The sequence below is a fragment of the Rhinolophus sinicus genome, chromosome 4 (assembly GCF_057876585.1).
Source record: "Rhinolophus sinicus isolate RSI-liver-muscle chromosome 4, RSI-T2T, whole genome shotgun sequence".
Classification (NCBI taxonomy): domain Eukaryota; kingdom Metazoa; phylum Chordata; class Mammalia; order Chiroptera; family Rhinolophidae; genus Rhinolophus; species Rhinolophus sinicus.
In genome coordinates, this window is record NC_142504.1 from 35,481,880 (window position 1) to 35,504,625 (window position 22,746).

Below are 22,746 nucleotides of genomic sequence, written 5' to 3' on the forward strand. Positions count from 1 at the left end.
CATGTAAAATGAGGATAATTACTACCTCTGTCACGGAGTTGTTTTAAGTATTAAATGGGATAATACAAGTAAAGCGCTGAGAACAGTACCTGGCATGTTATACTCCCTCAATGAACTTCTATAAAATCCTATACCATAGAGAGTAGTGACTGGCTAAGGTGCAACAATAAAGATCAGTTGACAAACAACTACCTGTGTGTAAACGTAACACTTTCCCTCTGACCAGAAACCATTATAAGATTCCCAGGATTGGCACTATATTAGAAAAATCAATCTCAGAGGCCAGGTGTTACTGGCTTCTCCTTGACAATATATTAATATGCAAATGGCACTGCTCTGTAATAAGAGAAAGAAGAAAATCTTTCATGAGGTACGCATTATCAGTATGTATTTCCTGTCTCCACGCATTTTAAATAACAATTTTGGGTTCAATTTGTCTTTTTAATTTGTGTTTGTTCACATAATCACATTGGTTTTTATAATTAATTACATTCTTCAAATCCTATCTTAGGAGAGAAATATAGGAATGTTACTATGCACCCTTAGCTAGATGCTAATGTCATGTGTCCTTTCTTAAAAGTAATGTACAATTATGCATTTCTGTTTCTTATGCTGGATAACAGTGAAAAACCTTACTTAAGCTTCAGGAAAAAAATGTTATCTATTGAATTATATTAAAACTTAAAATTCTCCTGGTTTGCAAAATTTTCTCAACATCATACTGTATCTACATTATTAACTATAAATATTTTCGCCTGATTGTGGAATGGAATTTGTTAAAATAACACTAGTATTACAGTTGTGCAAAACAAAACAAACCATACCTAAATTTCAACAATAAGTTAACTACAAAAATTCATATTGGCAAAATAGGACATTTGTGAAAAATAATTAGAAGAAAATTCTACCAGTAATTTGGCTGAGGTCACATTGAACAGGGTTCAACCCACAGCAATCTGACAATGCACTGGCAACTGAACATAGCAGAGGTCAAAGCTAATGGCATGAGTAAGACCTTGATATGGCATCAGCGAGCACCACTTACCATAACATCACATCACTGTAACCCTCTCTGGTGAGAGGTGAGGAACTGCTCCTCCAATACCTTCTTCTAGAAATTGGCTCTTTTCCCAGCCTTTTTTAATTCTCTTTAGCTTTCGGCTTATACATGGCAGAAGTAAAATGCTCTTACCCAGAATTACAATTGAGGGCAAAACAAGAGCAAGAACAAAGTTTGGTGGTGTATAAAACCTGTAATACTCTTCTTCAAAAGCTCGTTTCCATCCATAAATTAAAACATGGAAAGTGCTTATGAGCAGAGCGACATAGCCAAGTGTAGACTTGGGGCAGGACAGGAAGGAAAAAGAAAGAATAAGAAACAAATTATTCAAACTCATAAATTAACCCATCCAGCTATACAATGCATATGTTTTGATAAAATGATTTTATCTTAACTTACCGAGCTACTCTTTGTTCTCTACTGAATTAAACAATTTAAACATTTTCACATATATATATTTATATATTTATATGCACTTTATTTTACACAAATAAGGCCATACTGCATATCATTTAATATTCTAATTATTTCACTGATACATATTATATCAAGAACTTTTTCCTCGTGTCATTAAATGTGAAAACATGACTTTAATGCTGTATAATAGTCCATTGACTGGATATAATTTATTTAACTGTTCTTTTTTGTTGATCATTTACTCTGCTTCCAATTTTCCTCAACTATAAATAATGTCACTTTAAGCCCTTTTGTACATTTTATTTTATTTCCTTAGAACTGATTTGTAATTATGAGATTGCTCGTTGAAACATCTGGCTTTTCCTTAAGTGTGTTAATAAAAATTGCTAAGCTTCTTTTTAAAGGTTATCTACATTTCTGCCAGCTGTGCATATTAAAAAAAAGTGTGTGTGTGTACACATATGTACATACATATATATGTATACTCATATATATATATATATATAGTAAAATTAAATGTTGAGGAACATTCTCTTAAATGTATACAGACATACTAACATACTAGTTGAAGATATATATAAAAATCTTATATATTAATATGTAATATAAATAATATTTCAAACATGTGGCTTTATTCATTATATTAAATGAGGTTATCAAGAGCACTTCAGTTAAGCAATTATAGGTCACAATCTGATAGGTCAGCATTCTGGGTTCCCTAAATTATTATGTTCAACTGCTTACTTTGAGAAAGGGTCTTTTACATAAAATGTAGTATTACGTCCATATAATGATCTAACGTCTAACCTCACTGGGAACAGATCAAATCTCTAGCAGAAAATTGTTGCTTGCAAGTACTCATCTAAATTTATAATGATAATTTGCACTGTCTAGCACCTTTATCAGAGGGCCTTCTATTTCTTTTCAGGTGTGACCAAACTAGTAGTTGGGAAATTATTCACATTTTCTTTCCTTCAAAAAGGAAAAATGAATTTCGACAAGGGATCTACCCTTAATCTGAATGAGATTTTTAGATGACTTAAAAACAAAAAGCTCAAGCGAACGAACAAAACCTCCCAAATTTAGTGGGCTACCAAAAACAATTGTTCCCACGTTGTGCTGTAAACCACTTGGGTACAGCTAATACTGATTTTGTGATAATATAGATAGGGTCTAAGTTTGAGTTATACATTTATTAAATGTGCAAAGTTATTAAATAATGATTACTGGTGGTGAATATTTAACTTATTAAAGAATAATGGTGTTTTGAAACCCTTTTATAGACAAGCATATACATATGTATATAATTTATATGCTAACAAGATTCATAAGCCTGGTTGCTTGTCATAATCCATTAACCTCGTTACCTAGTGTTCCACTGCTTGTGTTCTTTCTTTTAAAATATTCAGAATGACCTTCTCTCCACTTGAATTCGAATTAACGAGTTTTTCTGGACAGATAAAGATGACTCAAAATACAAAATAATTCTTCATTCATTTGGCTAATAATACACTGACTTTTGGCATTAAACTTGATCTAAGCTCACTTATCCCCACTTTCATTTTTTTTTTTTTTTAAATCACCTTTCCCCATAGCAAGGCAGGCAATGCTATCAAAGCCTTCCAGTAGAATCCTGTACTGGTCTTTCACTTATTAAACCAGACTGGTCCTAAGCTAGCCTCCAAGGATATGTGTTCTCCAAGCTAGATACATAAATGCACCCCCCAAAGGCACTCCTTTTAATAAGAAGCATATTTAAAATGAAAATCTTGACACTTAATCTCTATGCAGCCCATTCCTTCACCAAACAAAATCCCACATACCTGAATAAAACTGAATTCCCTCCAGTTTAAAGCATTGCTCACTGAAGGGATGGAGGTGACAGCCAGTAGGGAAAGTAAGCCAAGGCTCATTATGCCAAAGGAGATATACATTTCAATTCTCCAAACTTCTTCTTCATTCCAAGAGTTTTCAATGTTTGCATGAACCTAACAGAGCAAATGCAAATTTCTTTTATTTGGTAGAACATTAAGTAATTCAGCACAGAGTTCACGCTTGGCATAAGAATACACCACATATGGACAGATGTAATTTGTATTAATTCAATTTAACAAACAGTTAAGGAGAACCTACTACTGGATGGCATTGTTTCAGGTGTGGGGGAAAGAGAAAGGAGAATTAAACAAAAAGAGGACTAAGATTCTCCCCTTCCTTGCATACATATGAGAACGGTGGGTAGACCTGTCATCACATTTGTAATAGATCACGGTTACAGGGACTCTGGAGTCCTAAGACCATGAAATGACGAGTGGTTGGTTCCTGGGTGACACAACAGAAGTACTGGCAGTTAGACTTAATTTTGAGGTACTTTTACAAGTTGGTTTAAACTTCATTGAATACTTTGGGTGCATTCTGGCCTTAGTTCAACTTAGAATCTAGGAAGGGAATTTCTAAACTACTTCTGTATCTTCCTCTCTCACATGAAGATTTATATGTTCATTTATCTTTCTTCTTACCTTCTTTTCCCCAGAAACCTGAGGTTTCCCTGAGGACAAAGCCCTACTGAAGTTAAAACAAAGAAAAGCTAGTTCTTAGCCGTTAGGTCCCTGGAGCAATTATACCAACATGCTGAAAAAAGCCAGAGAGTTCCTCTGTGGAAAAAGGCTCTTCCTATCTTGCGTGATGTCTATACAACCATACCTCGGTATACCCGGAAGTTACAACCTGGATCTACCTGCCCTCCCAGTTCGTTCCTTCATTCCACAAAAATGCTTTCTGAGTGTCTACTATGTGCCAGGCACAGTTCTAGGCATTAGGCATATATCAGTGAACAAAATGGACAAAGATCCTTCCTCTCTTAAACTTACTGAGGAAAGAGTGAAAATAGGGAATATATAAAATGGAGTCATTTTAACCAAGCTGCCAAAGTTATCAACATTATGAAGGTTGAGGCATGAGGAAAGACTCCATTCTTGTTCTAACTAGCCTGGGAACTTAAAACTTTTTTGAACTTTCCAGCGCTGTGTCAATGTCTGGATACACAACCGGACCTCCAGGTAACCCTCTAATTATCCCCTGAAGGACTCACTTATCCAGGCCACCTTGTTACCCTCTGAAGGACTCATGTATACATCCACCTGATAACCATTATGGAGACCCCTGGGACCTGACCGGACTGCCTGGAACCCATCTTCCAGGCCACCTGGTATCCAGCATCCTGACTGCCTGACATCTGACTAATAACCTTCCTGGATTAATGCTAGGACTAAGAATGCAGGACTGATAATTCTCAAGATTGTACTTTTGACTATAAGAACTTTGAACTTGTCTTTCTGCCTTGGAACACTTCTGGCTTTTTGTCTAGCTGTGTTCCCAGTTTGCAGACTCCAAGGCCCTTGAATCAATCTCTATGATCTATTTCTAGCAAAGTCTCCAGACTCTTTTTGAGTTTGTTCAACATTACATTCTGATGAGAGAAGGCAGACAACAGTAACTATAATAAACAAGGAAAACATAAAGGATGTTAGAAGGTGATAGATTGCTATTGACAAAAGAGAAAGAGCAGAGTATGTAGGAGGGCCTGGGAGCACCAGGGTTGAGTAGGAAGTAGGCAGAATGTAAAATGGTGTCCAATGCAGACCTCATTGAGGAGGTAATTTCTGAGCGAATTAGGAGGGCGAATTTCTGAGGACTTGAAGGAGGATGAAAGCTGGTCTAGCAGATAGCAAAGCCTTAGTATTCATTTAAGAGAAGTGGTATTTTTTTGGGAAAGAGTGGCTTAAGAACATTAATGTGTTCATTTTTTTCTTTTCATATTATTTTAGGTTGAAATTGTAGAAACAGGCATAAGTACTAGATGCTACATACTTGGACCATGATGCCTTAGTTCCTTATAAAAAGAAAAAAGCCTTTTCACATTTGTTTTGGTGCAGTGTCCTAAGCTTTCATAAAAAAAAAAAAAGCTACATCAAAGAGCTTCAATGACAACATTCAAGTCACACTTGCTGAATTGGAATTATTGGGGAAATCATAGCCTACTCCATCATCAAGCTCCTTTCATGAAGCTTTCCTTGAGATTTTCTTGAGCTAAGTGCTAGAAACCCTTCACTTGAGGAACTAGTATCTTTACTGCTTTTTGATAACAAAAAAAGTGTACATCTTCTCATCTTGACTTCCTACTCTGTTTTATATTTTCATTGGTTCTAATTGTATTGTATACATTTACTAAGAATTACCTTAACATTTTTGTGGAACACAGCCACTTACAAAACATTAAAATAGTGACATGTTCAGTACTGAACGCAACGATTGCAATCGTAACATTTAAGAAAAAACCCCAACACTTTATTTCTCTACTTTTATTCTGCAAACAAAGGGATGGTTGCACGTTTTACAAACCTAAATGATTTTGAATTAGCGGCATAATTCTTATGCCCAAACATTGTTTAAAAAATACTTTCCCTGCCCAAATATACCAAAATTTCTATTATGAGATATGTAAAATTGTACTGTTTTTAATCTTATGTTTTACAAATTACATTAAGCATCAGATAAATAACAAGCACGTTCCATACCTGCTGATAAGCCATGTTGAGAAACAAGTATCTCTCTGACCTTCTCATTGGTAAGCAGAGGCTGTAGGCAACGTGCACCGAAGCGAAGAAAAAACTTAGTAATCCAAGCTGTTTTCTACACTGTAACCATGTCTCCAGCCAAGGTGGAAATCTCCTATACTTGGTGCCGTAATACAGTTGATAAGCAGCTGCCAGGAGACCTGCCAGGTATACCAGGGACAACAAAGTAATGGCAACTATGGGCAGGGTTTTATTCACAATCTCAATAGGAATCTTGTAAAAGTCACTCTGCTGGTTTCTAGCATATGGATGTATCACGTCTCTGACAAAGGAATAAAGGAAGAAAAACATGGCCAGGCTTATGGCTACCACCACTGGCCCTCTCCAGAGAGTAAACAGTCGCAGGGGTAAATTTTCAATCTCCCTGGCTGATGATAATGATCCCAAGTCAACGGGAATGAAATTCAACTGCCGGGCAAGTTCAACAACCTGTTGTCGAGCTTGAATATTGTTGCTGCAGATATAAACCTGTAGCAAAAACAAAAGATGCATCATTACTATTGTTGTTTATAAAAATGGTAATGATCCCACACTCCACTTAATCTGTGGAGCATCACTTGTGGCGACCTTGAGTGATGCAAAAAGTTAAAGAGATAAAGCATGTATTACGCAATTTATTAACAGATTAAAATAGTGTCATAGAAAACAAAGCGCTAGCTACCTGTGATGACATGAAAATAAAATGCAGAAGAATCTACTAGAACCTGAGGTCAGGAAGTCTTCAGTGGAAGGGAGGCAGGAGGAGAGAAAGGTTTCTAGATCGCAGGTTTCTGGTTCAGTGGTACTTGCAATTTCAGGTCTTCCTTTCACTGGGGGGTTTGGTGGAGTCTGAGCTGCAGACCGTGCCTCTCCACGCTCCAGCTCTCTCTCTCCCTCAGGGAGCAGGGCAGGGCTGGTCGTCCAGGCAGTCCTGAACAGCATTTATTTCTGGGACTGCAGTGATTCTGCCTAGTCGAGTGATTGCAAGCACTGCCCTTTACAGATATTCAGCAAGAGAAAAGGTGGGCATGGACTCTGGATGAATGAATTTGCAATTAAAACCTCTAAATGATGTCATAATGCTGTACTATTTCTAAAATTTATCTTTTGGCTAGGAAACCAATTTACCAAATATCGCTGAAAACCCGCAAGTACATTATTTCATTGGTCAGAATAGTATTATAAGGCGTGGTTAATTTAAAAAGTAAATCAATGGCCATTTTCTAAGACTAAGGTGTTGGCTCTGTAGGAACTCTAATGACCTGGTAGGTGGCGGTGAGGGTGGGCTTTCGAGCTACCAAAACCTTAGATATAGTACTGCAGGTGAGAATTCAACAAATATTTATTGAGCACCAAATTCATTGCTGGAGTAAGCCACTATTACTTATGGGTAGGTCATCTCACTTTGGGCTAGAAAAATATTGCTATAAAGTCTTTGAGAGGTATTTGGGGAAAACAAATTCCTAAATATATCCCCAAAGATGTTTATATAAGGGCTCTGGAACAGAAAATATTTGCATGCTAAACCTATTTACATTATGCTGACAATGTAAAGCTCTTTGGATTATTAATTTTACCTAATATTAGCCAGATGAATGACAAAGTTTATACTATTTTACAAATGTTCGTGAACTTTTAAAATGGAATGGGGAAGAATACCTACATACCAAAGAAATAAGGAAAAGTGTTCTAAATTAATTTATTATAGTTGTAACAATGGTGAAGTAAACACTTTTATTCCTTGGGGAAAAAAACCCTATAAATTATAAATAAAATTTTATAAGAAACCTAAAAGTAGAAACCAAACATTCATAATAAGGACGTGAAGACTATGGGATACAAATGCAGCTATTTCTGTAGCTCACTTTGAATTTAATAACTGTTCCACGAATTTGTTGTTGTTAAACAATTAAAATTATCACAGATAATTAAATTTAGATTAAATTTAATCACAAAGCATTAAATTTAGATTTATCCTGAATTTATTTGGTCTATATCCATCACTAAACTTTAGAGGATATGCAAAAAGAATAAAAAAAAAATAGAAATAGTCTCTAGGAAATTTGGAAAGTATATATTTTTTTACTAGTCTTCCAAATTAATGACATGAAAGTGAATGGTTATTATTATTCTGATATGCTACATACAATGATATAATGCTTCAATTTGTTTTCTAAGGCATCTAATCAACTTTCTTTATGGATAAAAATAATAAAAGTATCTTATCATCATGCTTAATTATAATGCCTAACCACACCTTTAAAAGATATTTAAGGGGCACTATTCTGTATGTTTACCTATAAAAGTTCTCGTTCCACAAGCCTTTGATGGAGCTCCCCATCTGCTTTATTCTCACGTTGAACTAGATAGAACCCTTAAACCAGAAGAGAACCTAAGAAATCCGATCTGCCTCTACCCTCTCCACACAGATTAAAACCTACACTTAAGATAAAACAAACTGGACTATTTTCAATTCTATGAATAATCTATGTAAAATAAAAAGGTACTTCTAAAGCATTCTTTTTGAGGGTCAGACTACGTAGTATTTCATACAGAGATAGAACACAAATAGCTGCAAGAAAAGAAGAGGGAAGAAGAAAAAGAGGGAAGAAGAAAGATTGGGAGGGAAAGAGGGAAAGAAAAAAGACACGTTTGCTACTGTTTCTATTACTGAGGAAGCAAAGAGAGACACAGTGGCCTGCGTCCCATTATTCATCAGCCAACCTGGCCTTTTCTTGAATTAGCTGCTTATGGCAGGAAAGTCCAACTTATTTTTTCAACTTTCCACATTATTTTGAGAATAGAAAAAAGTGCCCTTAACTTTCAAGTGCTCATACATACTTTTCAGAATGATAATCATTGTGGATGTGTGTTTGTAAGAATTTGGTTTTTAAATGTATAATATTTGTTTACTTACATACAAAATACCAAATAAATAAGAATAAAGTTTACAAATACACACCTGCCGGCTGGCATCCTTAGGTCCTAACTGAAGTGCCCAAGCTGAGACAACATTAAATCCTTTGACAATCAGGGAATCCGGGAATAAGGAAGCCAGATATTCAGCATTGGACTCTGGGTATTGGTTTATCCTCATGTTATTGCTCACATCAATCAGGACTTTACCCACCAGCAGATGTCTCAGGTCCCAGAGGGAGGTGTAGTGTTCTCTATGTATAGCAACAAAAATTATATTTGTTTTCGTCAGTGCGTCTTCATGGTGAGTGACATCTACCACATGAGGAAAAAATTCGGAAGCAAACTTAGGATTTCGACTCCCTATGACCACATGATAGCCACATCTAATAAGTCGAATGGTCAGAGATTTGGCAAAATCCCCACTTCCGATGACACCGACAGTGACCTTCCTTGCATCTTTGATACCATTTATGCCATTAGGCAAAAAAGTTTCGCTAAGACTCTTAGGGCTCCCCAACATAGAGATGGATGCCATGATGTGGACTCTTTGAAGATCACCAGGGATATCCTAGGGGAGAGAAAACAAAAGGTTCATCTGTTACCTATTTCTAAACATTGATGCATTTCTAGACATTACAACAATGTCCCTTGTTTTTAGAGGTAAAAATATTTTTTAAATTTTTTTTTATTGGGGAATATTGGGAACAGTGTGTTTCTCCAGTACCCATCAGCTCCAAGTCATTGTCCTTCAATTTAGTTATGGAGGGCACAGTTCAGCTCCAAGTCCAGTTGCCATTTTCAATCTTAATTGCAGGGAGTGCAGCCCAGCCCACCATCCCATGTGGGAATCAAACCAGCAACCATGCAGTTCAGAGCTCGCGCTCTAACCAACTGAGCCATCTGCCCACCCCTAGAGGTAAAATATTTCGACAAGCTATGTAACCTAGAACACAGCCAGACACAATCTGTAAGCTAAAACAGGATCTCGAAATAGAAAAATGAACTGTCACAAAGTTGATGTGTGAAAGTGGGGCTTCTCATATTTTAATGTGTACACGAATCACCGAGAATCTTGTTAAAACTTAGATTCTGATTCAGTAGTTCTGGAGTGAGGCGCAAGATTCTGCATTTCTAATAAGGTGACACTGTTGGTCTGCGGACCCCCCTTTGAGCAGCAAGGCATTAGAGCACAAAACAAAGAGACTGATGTTTTCACTGAGAACTTTTTAAAAAACATAGTTCTAACAAGTCTGATTACCCAGGTTCTCAGCAGATCAGAGGCAGCAAATTGGAAATGCTGTTAGAGATAAAAAGGACTGTGATAGGACGGGATAGCACGCAGGACAACAGAAGACAGAAAAACCACAAAGAACTGCTTACATCCAAACTATCTAGAGTCACTTGAGGGTGGAGTCTACAAACTACCCTGTAGCGCATGACTTTATTATTAAATGAGAGTAAGATAAATCAACTACTAAAAAACATGAACCCTGGCACTTAATATCGCCAGAAAAATAGGCATCAAAATATAGTAAAGGATTAATTAAATATCATTGGCTTCCATCATTCACCCTACATCCTATAACTTGTCACTAAGAAAGACAGTTTCCCCTGGGAAAAGTGTGTTAGTTAAGGCGTTTTATGGCCTTAAATGACACAATACTTATGAAATCTTTTTCTTCTCCTCTTATTCATTGGTGGACTAGAATATGATGCAGTTATTCTTTCTGGAAAAATCTGTCAAATTTTATTTAAGTGACTAATGTCTGAAATGTTCGTAATAACTTCCTCAAGACTACCAGTCCAAGTGCCATGAATCAGTGTCACTATTGGGTCTGAATGAAAAATACTCTCCCATTCCCTCGCTGCTGTACAACTTCTTTTATGCTAACACCAGATGTGGAACACTTCAGAGGATATAATGGATTTTACAGGAACAGTTAGAATGTTTCACAAACATGTTTTTAGGGATTTTACTAAATGAAAGTTGAAACTACCAGAGCCAGGAAAATTCATTTTTTTACCCTAGAAATGGATCACATTCAATGACTCCAAAAAAATCAGTAAATTAATCTTAAGAAAGACAATAAAATATTACCTAATACTCATGGTAGCACATTCTGGTGCCAGCTTTGTTTGTGCTTTTTATATGAACTGACTGAATCCCCCCAACCCTCTGTGAGATTGGTGCTGATATTGTCCATTTAGAAGATTAATTAATTTGTCCAAGGTCATAAGAGAGAAAGTGAGGGAGCCAGGATTAGAATCCAAGCAGTCTAGCTAAGGCATGTATCATCTGGGTGCATGTAAGGAATTTAAGGAAACGCTTTTGCTTTGGGTATGGGAGGGCGAAGGGAGAAGGGTAATAGTGCGCTTATATTAGTATATTCTCCTTCTTTGGCCATGTCACTGCGCCTAAGCATTATCTAGTGATGGTAATGCCTGACTCAGATCCTGGGGAAGGAGAAAACTATTTTTGAATCTATTATGCATGCTTCATTTCAAATTTTTCAAGATAGAAGGGGTGGTAATTATCTGTTTTCCCTTGATTCCAGGTACCCAGAAGGCCAGGAGGGATTCAGAGGCACCAGGGTAGTACCAAACCATCAACATCCTCTAGGAGAAATCATGGGCTATCTTGGGATTCAGGAGCAGTTAAAGGAACCAGAAGCAATTAAATTGCTCATTTCCTTTGACGACAATTCAAGGTGAACTGAGCGCCTTACCCCTAATCATTTATGTTTTCTAAGGGTGGAAGGGTTACTACACGCGCACACAGGAACCCAAGTGTCCTGTAGCTCAGTCTCAAGTTCCTCTGAGTAGAGACTGCAGCATCTCCTAAAAAATAGGAATTGCAAAAAATCGTTAAATCTAAGAAATCATGATGATCGAGGCCTTTTCAAACTAAAAACAAAACAAAAGCAAAACAATAACAGTTATCTGCTTATTTTACAAAGCAAGTACAAATCCCTTCAGTAAATCAGAATGTGAACTGGCAAAAATACATTGGGATCTAACAACGTCACTCATGGGCCCCTGTTACACCATGTATTTTATACATATTTATGGATGACTCTGTTCTAACAAGTTTGGGCCTTATTCACATTATATTTCTAATGGCAAGTTCTAACTGAACCCTTTAATATTGTGACTGTGGCTACAAATAAAAGTGGGCCTAATAATTGAGGCTCTTCATTATAGTTTTAAGGAATGTAAAAGCATCCATAAGAGAGAGGGAAAAAAAACCTTTAAAGAATCTGATGGCTTATTTGTGTATTGTTGAAAGCATGTAATACTACGATGTGCGTGTTGCTACATCACAGTTCACAATGTTTTCATATATAATATTATCTTATTTAATTCTCAAATGGTTGTGGAATATATCTTATTCCCATCTTAAAGACGAGAAAACAGGTTCAGGAAATTTAGCAATTTGCTTAAGACAATGCAGTTTGTAGCGACTCAACCAAGATTCAAATGTGAGTCTTCCCACCTCTGCTCATTTTAAAACTGCAGTTCAAACATTATATGGGGAATCTTAAAACTGTTTACATCTCTAAACATCAGCCATAACTATATTATCTAAAAGCAATACTAACTTTAAATACTGTGTTTCCCCTGAAAATAAGACCTAGCCAGACAATCAACTCTAATGCATCTTTTGGAGCAAAAATTAATATAAGACCCGGTCTTATTTTACTATAAGACCCGGTCTTATGTAATATAATATAATATAATATAATACCCGGTCTTATATTAATTTTTGCTCCAAAAGACGCATTAGAACTTATTGTCCAGGTAGGTCTTATTTTTGGGGAAACAGGGTAGTTACCATATGAATCTCAGCTTAGGAAAATTTTAGGTAAATCCAAAGCTATATGCTTAGGAATTCCAGGTACAAAACAGATAAAATATTGAAATAATTCCAATTTTTAGATCAAAACCAACCAAAGAGATAAATTTATTAATAGTGCAAAATAAAACATGAATGGTTGCTAGGTAACTCTTGGGAAACCCTGGATAGCAACCCATTTGTCTTCTGGGGTCTCTGCTGACCCCCTGAAGGTGTGTTTGCTTATAGAAGGAGGGAAGAAGAAAGGGCCAAGATGTGTGTCGGTATCCTGTGGAACATATCATATACGGACCTAAGAGCAACCCATCCCCACAAGCTATGGCTAACTATCTGGAGCTGACACACTGGAGCAAAAGCTCATCAATCAATTTATAATTTGCTAAGCTACCGTTTGGATCACTTGGTTAACAGCTGAGCTGAAGTTAACACTTGTGATATCCATAAAAAAACAGGTTATAAAAATGAATAATGTCAATATCTGAAGGAGGTTTACCTAGTATTTAAAAAAAAGAATACTAAACACCTTACATTGTAAATTTCCACTGACAAAGAATGAAGCAACTATAATCTAAGGACAGATCTACCCTGCTGTGACCCAGCACGAATCTATCAAGGCCAGTGTGTGCTTTGCACATTAGAGATAAAGGACAAAGAAGGATGGTGCTTACACTCAAGGAATTTACACTCTAGTTAGGAAGAGACAAGATGTACTTAGAATAGAAAGCAGACAAAACCTCACACCAGCATATAATTAAGAAATATATTGTACCATGTTTTCTAGAGCATCCTCTAGAAAACCAGGGAGAATAAATACCACATGGTGTTCCCTTACCTCAAGTCATTCATATACATAAAATTGTATTTACAAAATAATCTCTGAATTACACAGAACTTTTTCAAGCCAGGTTGATGATAGAGCACTATAGGTTCATTCTGGCTTAAAACTATAAGGACTCAAAGTTAAGTTTGGTTTGCTCAGCATCATTAATCACCAGGGAAATGCAGAACAACAATGAGATACCACCTCACTCCTGTCAGAATGGCTCTCATCAATAAATCAACATACAAGTGTTGGCAAGGATGTGGAGAAAAGGAATCCCTTGTTCACTGTTGGTGGGAATGTAAACTGGCACAGTCACTATGGAAAAAAATATGGAGGTTCTTCAAAAAAGTAAAAACAGAACTACCGTATGATGCAGTTATTCCACTTTTGGGTATTTATCTGAAGAAAACAAAAATATTAACTCGAAAAGACATATGATTATGCACTCCTATGTTCATTATAATATTATTTACAATAGCCAAGACATGGAAACAACCTAAGTGTTCATCAATAGATGAATGGATAAAAAAGATGTGATATATATATATATATATATATATATATATATATATATATATACACACAATGGAATATTACTCAGCCATAAAAAAGAATGAAATCTTGCCATCTGCAACAACATGGATGGACATGGAGCGTATTATGCTAAGTGAAATAAGTCAGACAGAAAGACAATACTGTATGATTTCACTTACATGGGGATCTAAAAAACAAAACAGAAACAGACTGATGAATATAGAGAACAAACTGGTAGTTGCCAGAGGGACAAGGTGAAGGGGATTAAGGTGTAAAAAAATTCCACTTATAAAATAAATAAGCCATAGGGATGTAATGAACAGCATAGAGAATCAAGTGGATAATACTGCGATAACTTTGTTTGGTGACAGAAGGTAACTAGACTTATTGTGGTGATTGCTTTATAATGTATATCAATATTGAATCATGAAGTTGTACACCTGAAACTAATACAATATTGTAAGTCAATTATACTTCAATTAAAAAAAAAAGTTAAGTACATGGAAACAGTAGAGAGTTTTTCATAAACCTATTCAACTTAAAGGATTGTCCTTCACTCTGAGAATATGTCTTTCCTACATTTTTGGGTCCAAGTGTCCTTTCTTCATAAAAGGATAGTGATAATAGTTGTTTGAGTTGGCAGTCCTATAAAGATCCCCTCCCTCCTTTTTATTTTACTGTAAAACCTGTAAGCTTGAGGAGCACGGACTTAGCAGACATTAGGAAGCCTTCTATATGAAAGTGCTCCTTTCTAGAGAGGGCAGAAAAGCTCCCTACAGCTGGTGATGTCTGCTGAATACACAGGTGAATACATTCTGGAAATGAAATATCAAATACCCCAATACATCATGACCTCTGGGTTGCACAAAGATAACCTAATTTCTTTTGGTATTTAAATAAACAAATTTATACCTGTGACAATACAGAATTTCTTTGAGGGAAAAGATGGATTTTTTTTTTTTTCAGGTTTTTATTTTTTGGAAGACGTTTTTAAGTCCTTTAGAAAACCCCAGAAGCAAAGCTACCATTCTGTTTGACAAATCAGACTGTGATTTCCGAAGCGGCAGTGATCCAGGTGTGGTCCCTGCACCAGCAGCCTCAGCATCCCCTGGGAACATGTTAGACATGTCAATTTTCAGGCCCTGCCCCAGACCTCCTAAATCAGAAATCCTGGGATGGAGCCCAGCAATCTGTATTTTAAGAACCCTTAGGTGATCTTGATGAGAGTGAAAGTTTGAGAATAACTGCCCTAATGTAATGCAGTGCAACTACTATTCGCTGTTAATTTGAATATTAAAATCCACTTAAGTTAAATGATTACATTCTTTCCTTTAGCTGAAACTCTTGGGTAATTGGTACGCATCCTCATTTGAAAATCCTTTTCCAAAAATTACGAAATAGCAATTTTATTAAACCTATGTAGATTTATTCTTTGAAATTCTGTTTATATTGCAATTGTAAATGATTTATTAATTGTTCATACTCAGATATGAGTCTTTTGCTGTTCACGTTTTATAGAACCAACCAAAAAATGTTCAGAAAAGAAATATAATAGCCTTATAGCTAAAGCTTCACTAACTCTAAGCCTCCCAGACTATGCAACCAGAATTTTAATGAGACAAATTTAAAATAAGCAGTCATTTCCATGATATTTCCTAGGCTCATGTAGTCAATATATATGTTCATATGGGTATGATTTTATGACATTTCTAGACCCTAAGTCACCAAAACAAAACATCATATATTTATTATTTTGCAATACTAGGGCAGGAAAGAATTTAATTCATGTCAGAAAGATTTTCGACAAAAAAAGCTTTCTGATTAAATTTAGGTTAGTTTACAAATTCAATTTGAAAAAATTCATTTCCCAAGGACTTCAGTTAACAAAAGTTTAGAATCCTCATCAATGTATAAAGCAACAACCCCCCAATAGTTCCCCACCCATTTTTCTTCTATGTATCAGACAGAGGAGAATGCTATATGCGTCCCTCCATCCACCTCACCAGTGTAGCCATGTGCCTTGTGCATACCTGGGCTTTAATAACAATGCAAGTTAACATGATGACCAATGGGTATGTCTAAAAGGAAGACATAGCAGTAGCGGGTCACAGCATGGCTGAAATAATTTCCCCATCTGATAACCTTGCTGCAAATGGTATTTTGAGATAAGGATACCTATGTTTATTGGCTAGCAAATATAACTTTTCCTGTGTTGCATAACTCACTTATAAATAAATAATCTTCTCTGAAAGGCCTCACATTCTAGCTTCTATGTAAACCCATTTCCCTGATTTCAATGCAATACCATAAAACTGGTTATAAATGGCCCACTGGGTGCTATTAATTTTAGGGATCTCTGGTGATTGAAATCAATTTGGAAATCAGCCCACAGCCCAAGATCATAATGATAGTCATCCATCCATCCACCATCCATCCACCCCTAACCATTCGCCTATCCAATATCTTATCGAACCCCATCCACCAGGCATTTGGCTAGGTGCTGACACTCCAAGGATACAAAACGGCACTGGCTTCCCGGCTATCTCATCAGTATTGTAAAGTCATGAATGTTGAAGTATATACAGCAACTAAAAAAAGCTTTATCGAGATGTAATTTACATATCATAAAATTTACCCACTTTAAGTGTATAAATTAATAATTTTCAGTAAATTTACAGTTAAGCAACCATCACCACAATCCAATTTTAGAACATTTCCATCAGCAGTACCAAATTTTAACAAAATTGGACAAGAGTAAATGCCTCTTTAAAAAAAAAAAAATTCTGCCTCCCTCAATGTTCTGAAAGCCCCACTGGCTTTCATTCACACAGCAGAGTGTGACCCGAGGTTTGCTGACTTTGCTTGATGCTATGACAAGAATAGAGGGTCCCACCATTTGGCTAAGCAGAGAGGCAGAATTGCAGTCTCAGAGCCGCTTCTTCCCACAAGGGGGAACGACTACTATAACAGTGGTTTTCAACTCCAGCTGCACACTGGACTGTAAAACCCACTGATACCTAATCACCACCCCACCACCCAGATTTTTATGTAGTGGTCCGGGGTTCAACCTGGGCATCAAGTTTTATTTTCAGAGATCATCTGATGTTTTAATATGCAGCCAAGATTGAAAACACCTCTACTAAGAGATTCAGGATTCAACCTAATGCTTATTTTGGTATTTGGAGATTCCAGATGTGGCTTTTTGATCCTCAATTATGCTCATGTTTACATTGTTGTTTGTAATAATGAAAAACAATACTAGTGAGAGAGTAACAGTTGCCCTTGAACACAGGAAGCTGAAGGATTTGCATGCAGTCCTTTCCCCTTTGCCACTGGGGCAGGAAGCGTATCAGAAGGTCCACTCACTATTTTGCAATTTCCTTTCTTAGTTTTTTGGAAGGGCAGTGTCATTCCTTAAAATGTGTCATCCCAACACACAGCATACTTTCTTCCTGTTGTTTCCATAAGATTCGAAATTCAGAATGTTCCAGGGCTGATCTCTCTTTCTTCTGTCTGACAAAGGGCTCCTCTCCTCAGTTCTCCAGGCATAGATTTTGCTGACATGAGCAGATCAGAGTTTCTAAGTGGGCTGACTTGTTCTAGAATCGTGCCTATCAAGCTTCAGTGTGAATATTGTCACCTAGGGATCTTGTTAAAATGCACATTGTGAATCTCTAGGTCTGGATGGAGTGAAGCTCAAGATTCTGCATTTCCCCCAAGCTCCCAGGGGATGCCTGTGGTCATGGTCCATGGGCCACACTTTGATTAACAAGGTCCTAGAGTCCCTCCACTTTTTGATTTGATGTTACTTATGGGTCATACAGAAGAAACAATTGAGACGACTATGGCACTGATAGAAAGTTTTGTTTATATGGTGTTGAGATTAAAGGACAGGCCTAGGCTTCTGAAATCAACTTGTTTTTGAGTGCATTTCCTTTGTTAAATGGAAAACAAAGAGGTTGTACTTGACTCCTGCAGTCCTTTCCAACAATGAAATTCCTTTGTTTCCAAGTCTTAAAGTTATATGATAATGGTAATATCACTATCTTATATTTAACACTGTGACACTTCAACTTTATGAGCTCAATCTAAAAGTGTGATTTAAGTAGCACATGGGCTCCTTGAAATATCAAGGTCACAGTTTTCTTCAATGGACATTTGACTTGCTGTATGCGTTTAATACTTGAAGTATATTATCAAGATATGATAATTTTATTACATTCAGCTATATAGCCTCCTAAGATTTTCAGCTTAGAAGGTTTTTCTTGACTTTCCTCTGGCTGAATGGCAGCTGTCATCCTATGTAAATTTATAAAAATAGAACCTAATTTATTTCACATATAAACATCTAGGGAATTAATTAATGGATGATAGTAACCCTGAAAGGGCTGTTCTCAGACATCTTGATGACATTCAAAACCTGCTGATTTACATATGTTATCAAGAAAATGTAATCCTCCATGGCCATGAGATGGGGTAGGTGGATTTTTGACTTTGCAAGGCCACATCTGAAACTTTTTTTGTCTTTCCTACAAACACCCAGTTCCTTTGAGGTTCATGGCACCTCATAATACCCTTTTCCCATACTCACTGCTGTCATCTACTGACTTTTAGTTTATTCTTTATCACTGGTGACTTGGGCCCCCCAATTAGTATCTAGTTTTCCTCACTACCCTAAGCGTTGTCATCCTTCTCCAGTACTACACCATTCACGTGGATGAACCATTCAACCTCACGGCCTCTTGCTTCCTTCACTTACTCATCAAAGTCCATGAATCTTTGCCTCCACCCCACCTCAGTCACTCACTTTCTGATATGTCCAAACACTATCTCCTAGCCTTCTAATAATCTTAGTCAAATATTCACACTGATAATTCTAGACAGAAGAAATCTGATTCATTGAACTCACTATTTTCTCACTCTCCATTGATCTCCTACTGGTTTCACTTTATCCATCCTAGATTCCATAGTATGTATTATGTTTATCATCCCTTGTTTAAAAAGATTGACTCTTGTTGTGGATTAAATGTCTGTGTCCCCACCCCTCACCTCCCCCGACCCCTGGCTCCCAGTTCATTCGCTGAACTACTCCCAATGTGAAGGTATTAGGAGGTGTGGACTTTGGGAGATTAGGTCATGAGGGTAGAAACCTGATGAATGGGATTAGTGGCTTTATAAAACAGGTCTTGGAGAGCTCTCTCCCCCTTCTGCCATGTGAGGACACAGCAAGAAGATGGCAGTCTATGAACCAGAAAGTGGGCCCCCATAAGACACCGAATCTGCCAGTGCCTTGATGTTTAACTTCCAGCCTCCAGAACTGTGAGAAAGAAATATTTGTTATTTAAGCCACCGAGTTTATGGTATTCTATTATAGCAGTCTGAACGAACTAGAACAGCTTTCTTGCTCTCTATCACATCCACTTGACAAAACTCTAGGCCTAGAAGAAAGGATACCTGGGTATTCATTTTCTGTATCCCAGTTGGTCAAGGCTGCCGAAGAAAATCAGACAACTGAGCTCATTAGTGTCACCTTAAGTTCATGATCACCAGCTTCACCCATCAAACAGTGTGTCCACGTCTATCCTGGAGACCACCCCCGTTCTTTTCCCAAGGGGCAGTAGTTATGATCTCCTCAGAGACATCTCAAACTTAACAGGTTCAAAATTGAACTTTTTTTTCCCCCACCTAGACCTGTTCCCATTCATCCAGGTTTTCTCATCTCAGTAAATGGTACCATTACCCACCAGCTGCTCAAGTCAAAAATCTGGGATTCATTCTCTAGTCCTTGCTTTCCCTTCCCCTTGGCATAACATCCAACACCAACTCCTGTTCTCCAAAATATTTCTTAAATCCCTCTCCACTGACACCAGCTTAATCCAAGTCTCTATCATCTCCCACCTAAACTGCAAACATTTTCCCTCTACTTTCTCCTTTGCCTCTTTCCAAGTCATTCTCCACACAGCAGCTAAGATCATTTTAAAGATGAGCTAACACAAATCAGATGATGTCTCTCCCCTCGTTAAAATTCAATGGCTGGGATGGTCAGGTGGCTCAGTTAGTTAGAGCAAGAGCTCTGGGCAACAGGGCTGCTGGTTCAATTCCCACATGGGCCAGCGAGCTGCACCCTCCGCAACTAGCATGAAGTCAATGAGCTGCCGCTCAGCTCCCGGGTGGCCAGATGGCTCAGTTAGTTGGAGCCTGGGCTCTCAACCCTAAGGTTGCCAGTTTGACTCCCTCAAAGCCCTCATTGAGCTCGGTAGCCCTTGCACACCTCTCCAATCTCATCCTATACGACTGTTACTCCCTACGATCCAGCCACAGCATCCTTTAGGAAACGCCAATCTCTTTCCCATCTTGGGAATTTTGCACGTGTAGTGAATCAGTAGAATGATTCACTCCAGTTTTGTTCTGTTTTCCTTTCAGGCCTTGTTAAGTTTCCTTTGTAATTATCTTATGTAATTGTTTCTTTACTCATTACTATTTCTTCCACCAGACAAAAAGCTTCTTGAGGGCAGAACCAGGTTTGTCTCGTCCATCACTGCCTCCACGTAGGAAATAAGAATGTGATAAATATTCTTTGTTGTTGAATGCATCTAAAAATGTCAGGACCAAGAGAGATCTAAGAGGCCTCTAGGTCAGACCCCTCTTTCTGCTGATCAAGACATGTGGACCCAAAGGGGATAAGTGGTATGTCAATGTCATAGTTCTGTCAATGTCATGGTTACTGACTGAGCACAGAATAAATGCATTTCCTCAAGTCCTGATTATGTTCTGCAGTCTTAGTCTTTCAAACTTTTGGTGTGCTTTCTTTCTCACCTTTCTAACTCATTTATGATACTTTCTTTAAATATTTGTTTGCCTTCATCTGTGCTTTTTCAGCATTAAAATGTAATTATGCTCATTCACTACAAGTACATTTTCCCTGTTACCAGTACTATAAAAAGTGACTTCGATACAGCTTTTCACTTCATTTCTGTACAATTAGCTCAGTTGATTATTACTGATAGTTTCATTCCCACACCTCCCAAAAAACTGACTAGCTAAGAGAAAGAAACTGCGAACTGTTTTCTAAATACTCTGCAAAATATCTAGGATGGGTATTTTTCTTTTGTAAATAGATTTTAATCTATGAAACAACAGAAGTAGAGACAGAGTAAAAAATATATATAGCCTTAGAGGAAAAAACAAAACAAAACAGAGGCAATCAACACGATGAAGAAATAATAAAGGTGGAAAAAGTGTGTATGGGGTGGGATGGGGGAAGTGGTTTGGAAAGAGAACTAAAAAGGTGCCCAGTAGTGGGGCTGTTAACTGGACTATAACCAAATGAAAGCCATGAGAGTGGGGGAGCTCAAATTCTATTTCTCCCAATTTCATCCATAGCTGTGAGAGATAATTAGCCATGGCCTGTATTAAGTTTTTCCATCTAAAAAATGAACTGCCTGAGGAGTAAAAACTGACACCAATTCTTCTCCAAAAAGTGGGGAAGATAATAAATGGAAATCTCTCGACAAAAATTCTCTTTATCTCTCTGCCCTATTTTAACAGCAAGATTTTTAGGGCATATTTTTCAACAAGTTTTGGCTGAGGCTGAAGACAGGATTCAAAGGTAATTTAGGACATTCAAAGACGAGGCCAATTACTTCTAACACATAATGGCCTAAACACATCACTGTCACATAACTGGGTAGTAAACAAAATGACCACTAGAAATACTTTCCTGTCCCAGTGCTGTCTGATCTTCAATGAAATGCGCTGCACCAAGCCTAAAAGTGGTAGGTAGACTATCAGGGAAATAACCTTTCCCTCTGGGGCACATCCTACCTGGGACGATGTCTTTCCTGGCCTCTGCTCTCCAGGGCCCAATCTCAGGACTATCTGGGAGCTCTAGAAAGACCGGGGGCGGGGGGGGGGGGAGGAAAACGGAATCGGTGGAAGAGACACCTTTCCCCACCGTTCCCACTCCCCACCTCAAGGTGCCAGGAGATCAGGAACCCCGCCAGCTCAGGGCGGACGCCCTCAGAGGGCGCGGAATCCCAGGAGGATGCGTGCAGCGCGTGGCGCCGCCTGCATCTTGACCCTCAACTATGCCGCGGACACCTCGTTTCGCGTCCTTTTCTGACCACTCACCTCCGCGCCCTCCACGCCGGGCAGAGGCCAGCCTGGCAGCCCCCCGGGAGCGGCGTCAACTCCCCAGGGGCCCGCCCGGGCTCCAGGGCCTAGGGACTGCGCCTCGGCTCCGCGGATGCAGGGTGGCTGCCGTGGCGGTCGCGCTCCGGCTGCTCCTCCGCCTCCCCAGGCTGGATCGCGTAGAGCTGGCGAGGAGGCGGAGGGAGGGAGGCGCGCGGAGGCCGGCCTCGCGGTGACGCGCCGCTCGGGCTACGCGGAGGAGGGCGCTGAGCCAGGAGCCCGCCCGCGGAGAGCCGGCTGGAGGGCCAGGCGGGCGAGGTGGGAGAGGCGTGGAGCGCAGGGAGGAGTCGCGGAGTTCGTAGGGGTCAGGTGAAGGCGTGGGGAAGAGTCCGGGAGG

The 22,746-nt window shown here is 38.3% G+C and overlaps 1 protein-coding gene across 1 annotated transcript; it reads right to left on the reverse strand.

Moving 5' to 3' along the window:
• Nucleotides 1-438: 438 nt before the first annotated feature.
• STEAP2 (STEAP2 metalloreductase) lies at nucleotides 439-22,529 on the reverse strand. The gene is made up of 5 exons (XM_019716438.3): nucleotides 22,350-22,529; nucleotides 9,053-9,577; nucleotides 6,052-6,579; nucleotides 3,301-3,465; nucleotides 439-1,340 (listed from the first exon to the last, which is right to left on the reverse strand). The coding sequence occupies exons 2-5, from the start codon at nucleotides 9,542-9,544 to the stop codon at nucleotides 1,053-1,055; spliced, it is 1,473 nt and encodes a 490-aa protein (XP_019571997.1). The 5' UTR covers nucleotides 9,545-9,577; nucleotides 22,350-22,529; the 3' UTR covers nucleotides 439-1,052.
• Nucleotides 22,530-22,746: the final 217 nt, after the last annotated feature.

Bases quoted from the DNA above. Each gene is read 5' to 3' on its own strand.
- STEAP2 (XM_019716438.3), bottom strand. From the start codon at position 9,544: ATGGCATCCATCTCTATGTTGGGGAGCCCTAAGAGTCTTAGCGAAACT. The intron at 6,580-9,052 runs GTGTGTATTTGT...TTTTTGCTACAG, and splicing joins CTAAGGATGCCAGCCGGCAG to GTTTATATCTGCAGCAACAA. The intron at 1,341-3,300 runs GTATGTGGGATT...TCCTGCCCCAAG, and splicing joins GGGAATTCAGTTTTATTCAG to TCTACACTTGGCTATGTCGC.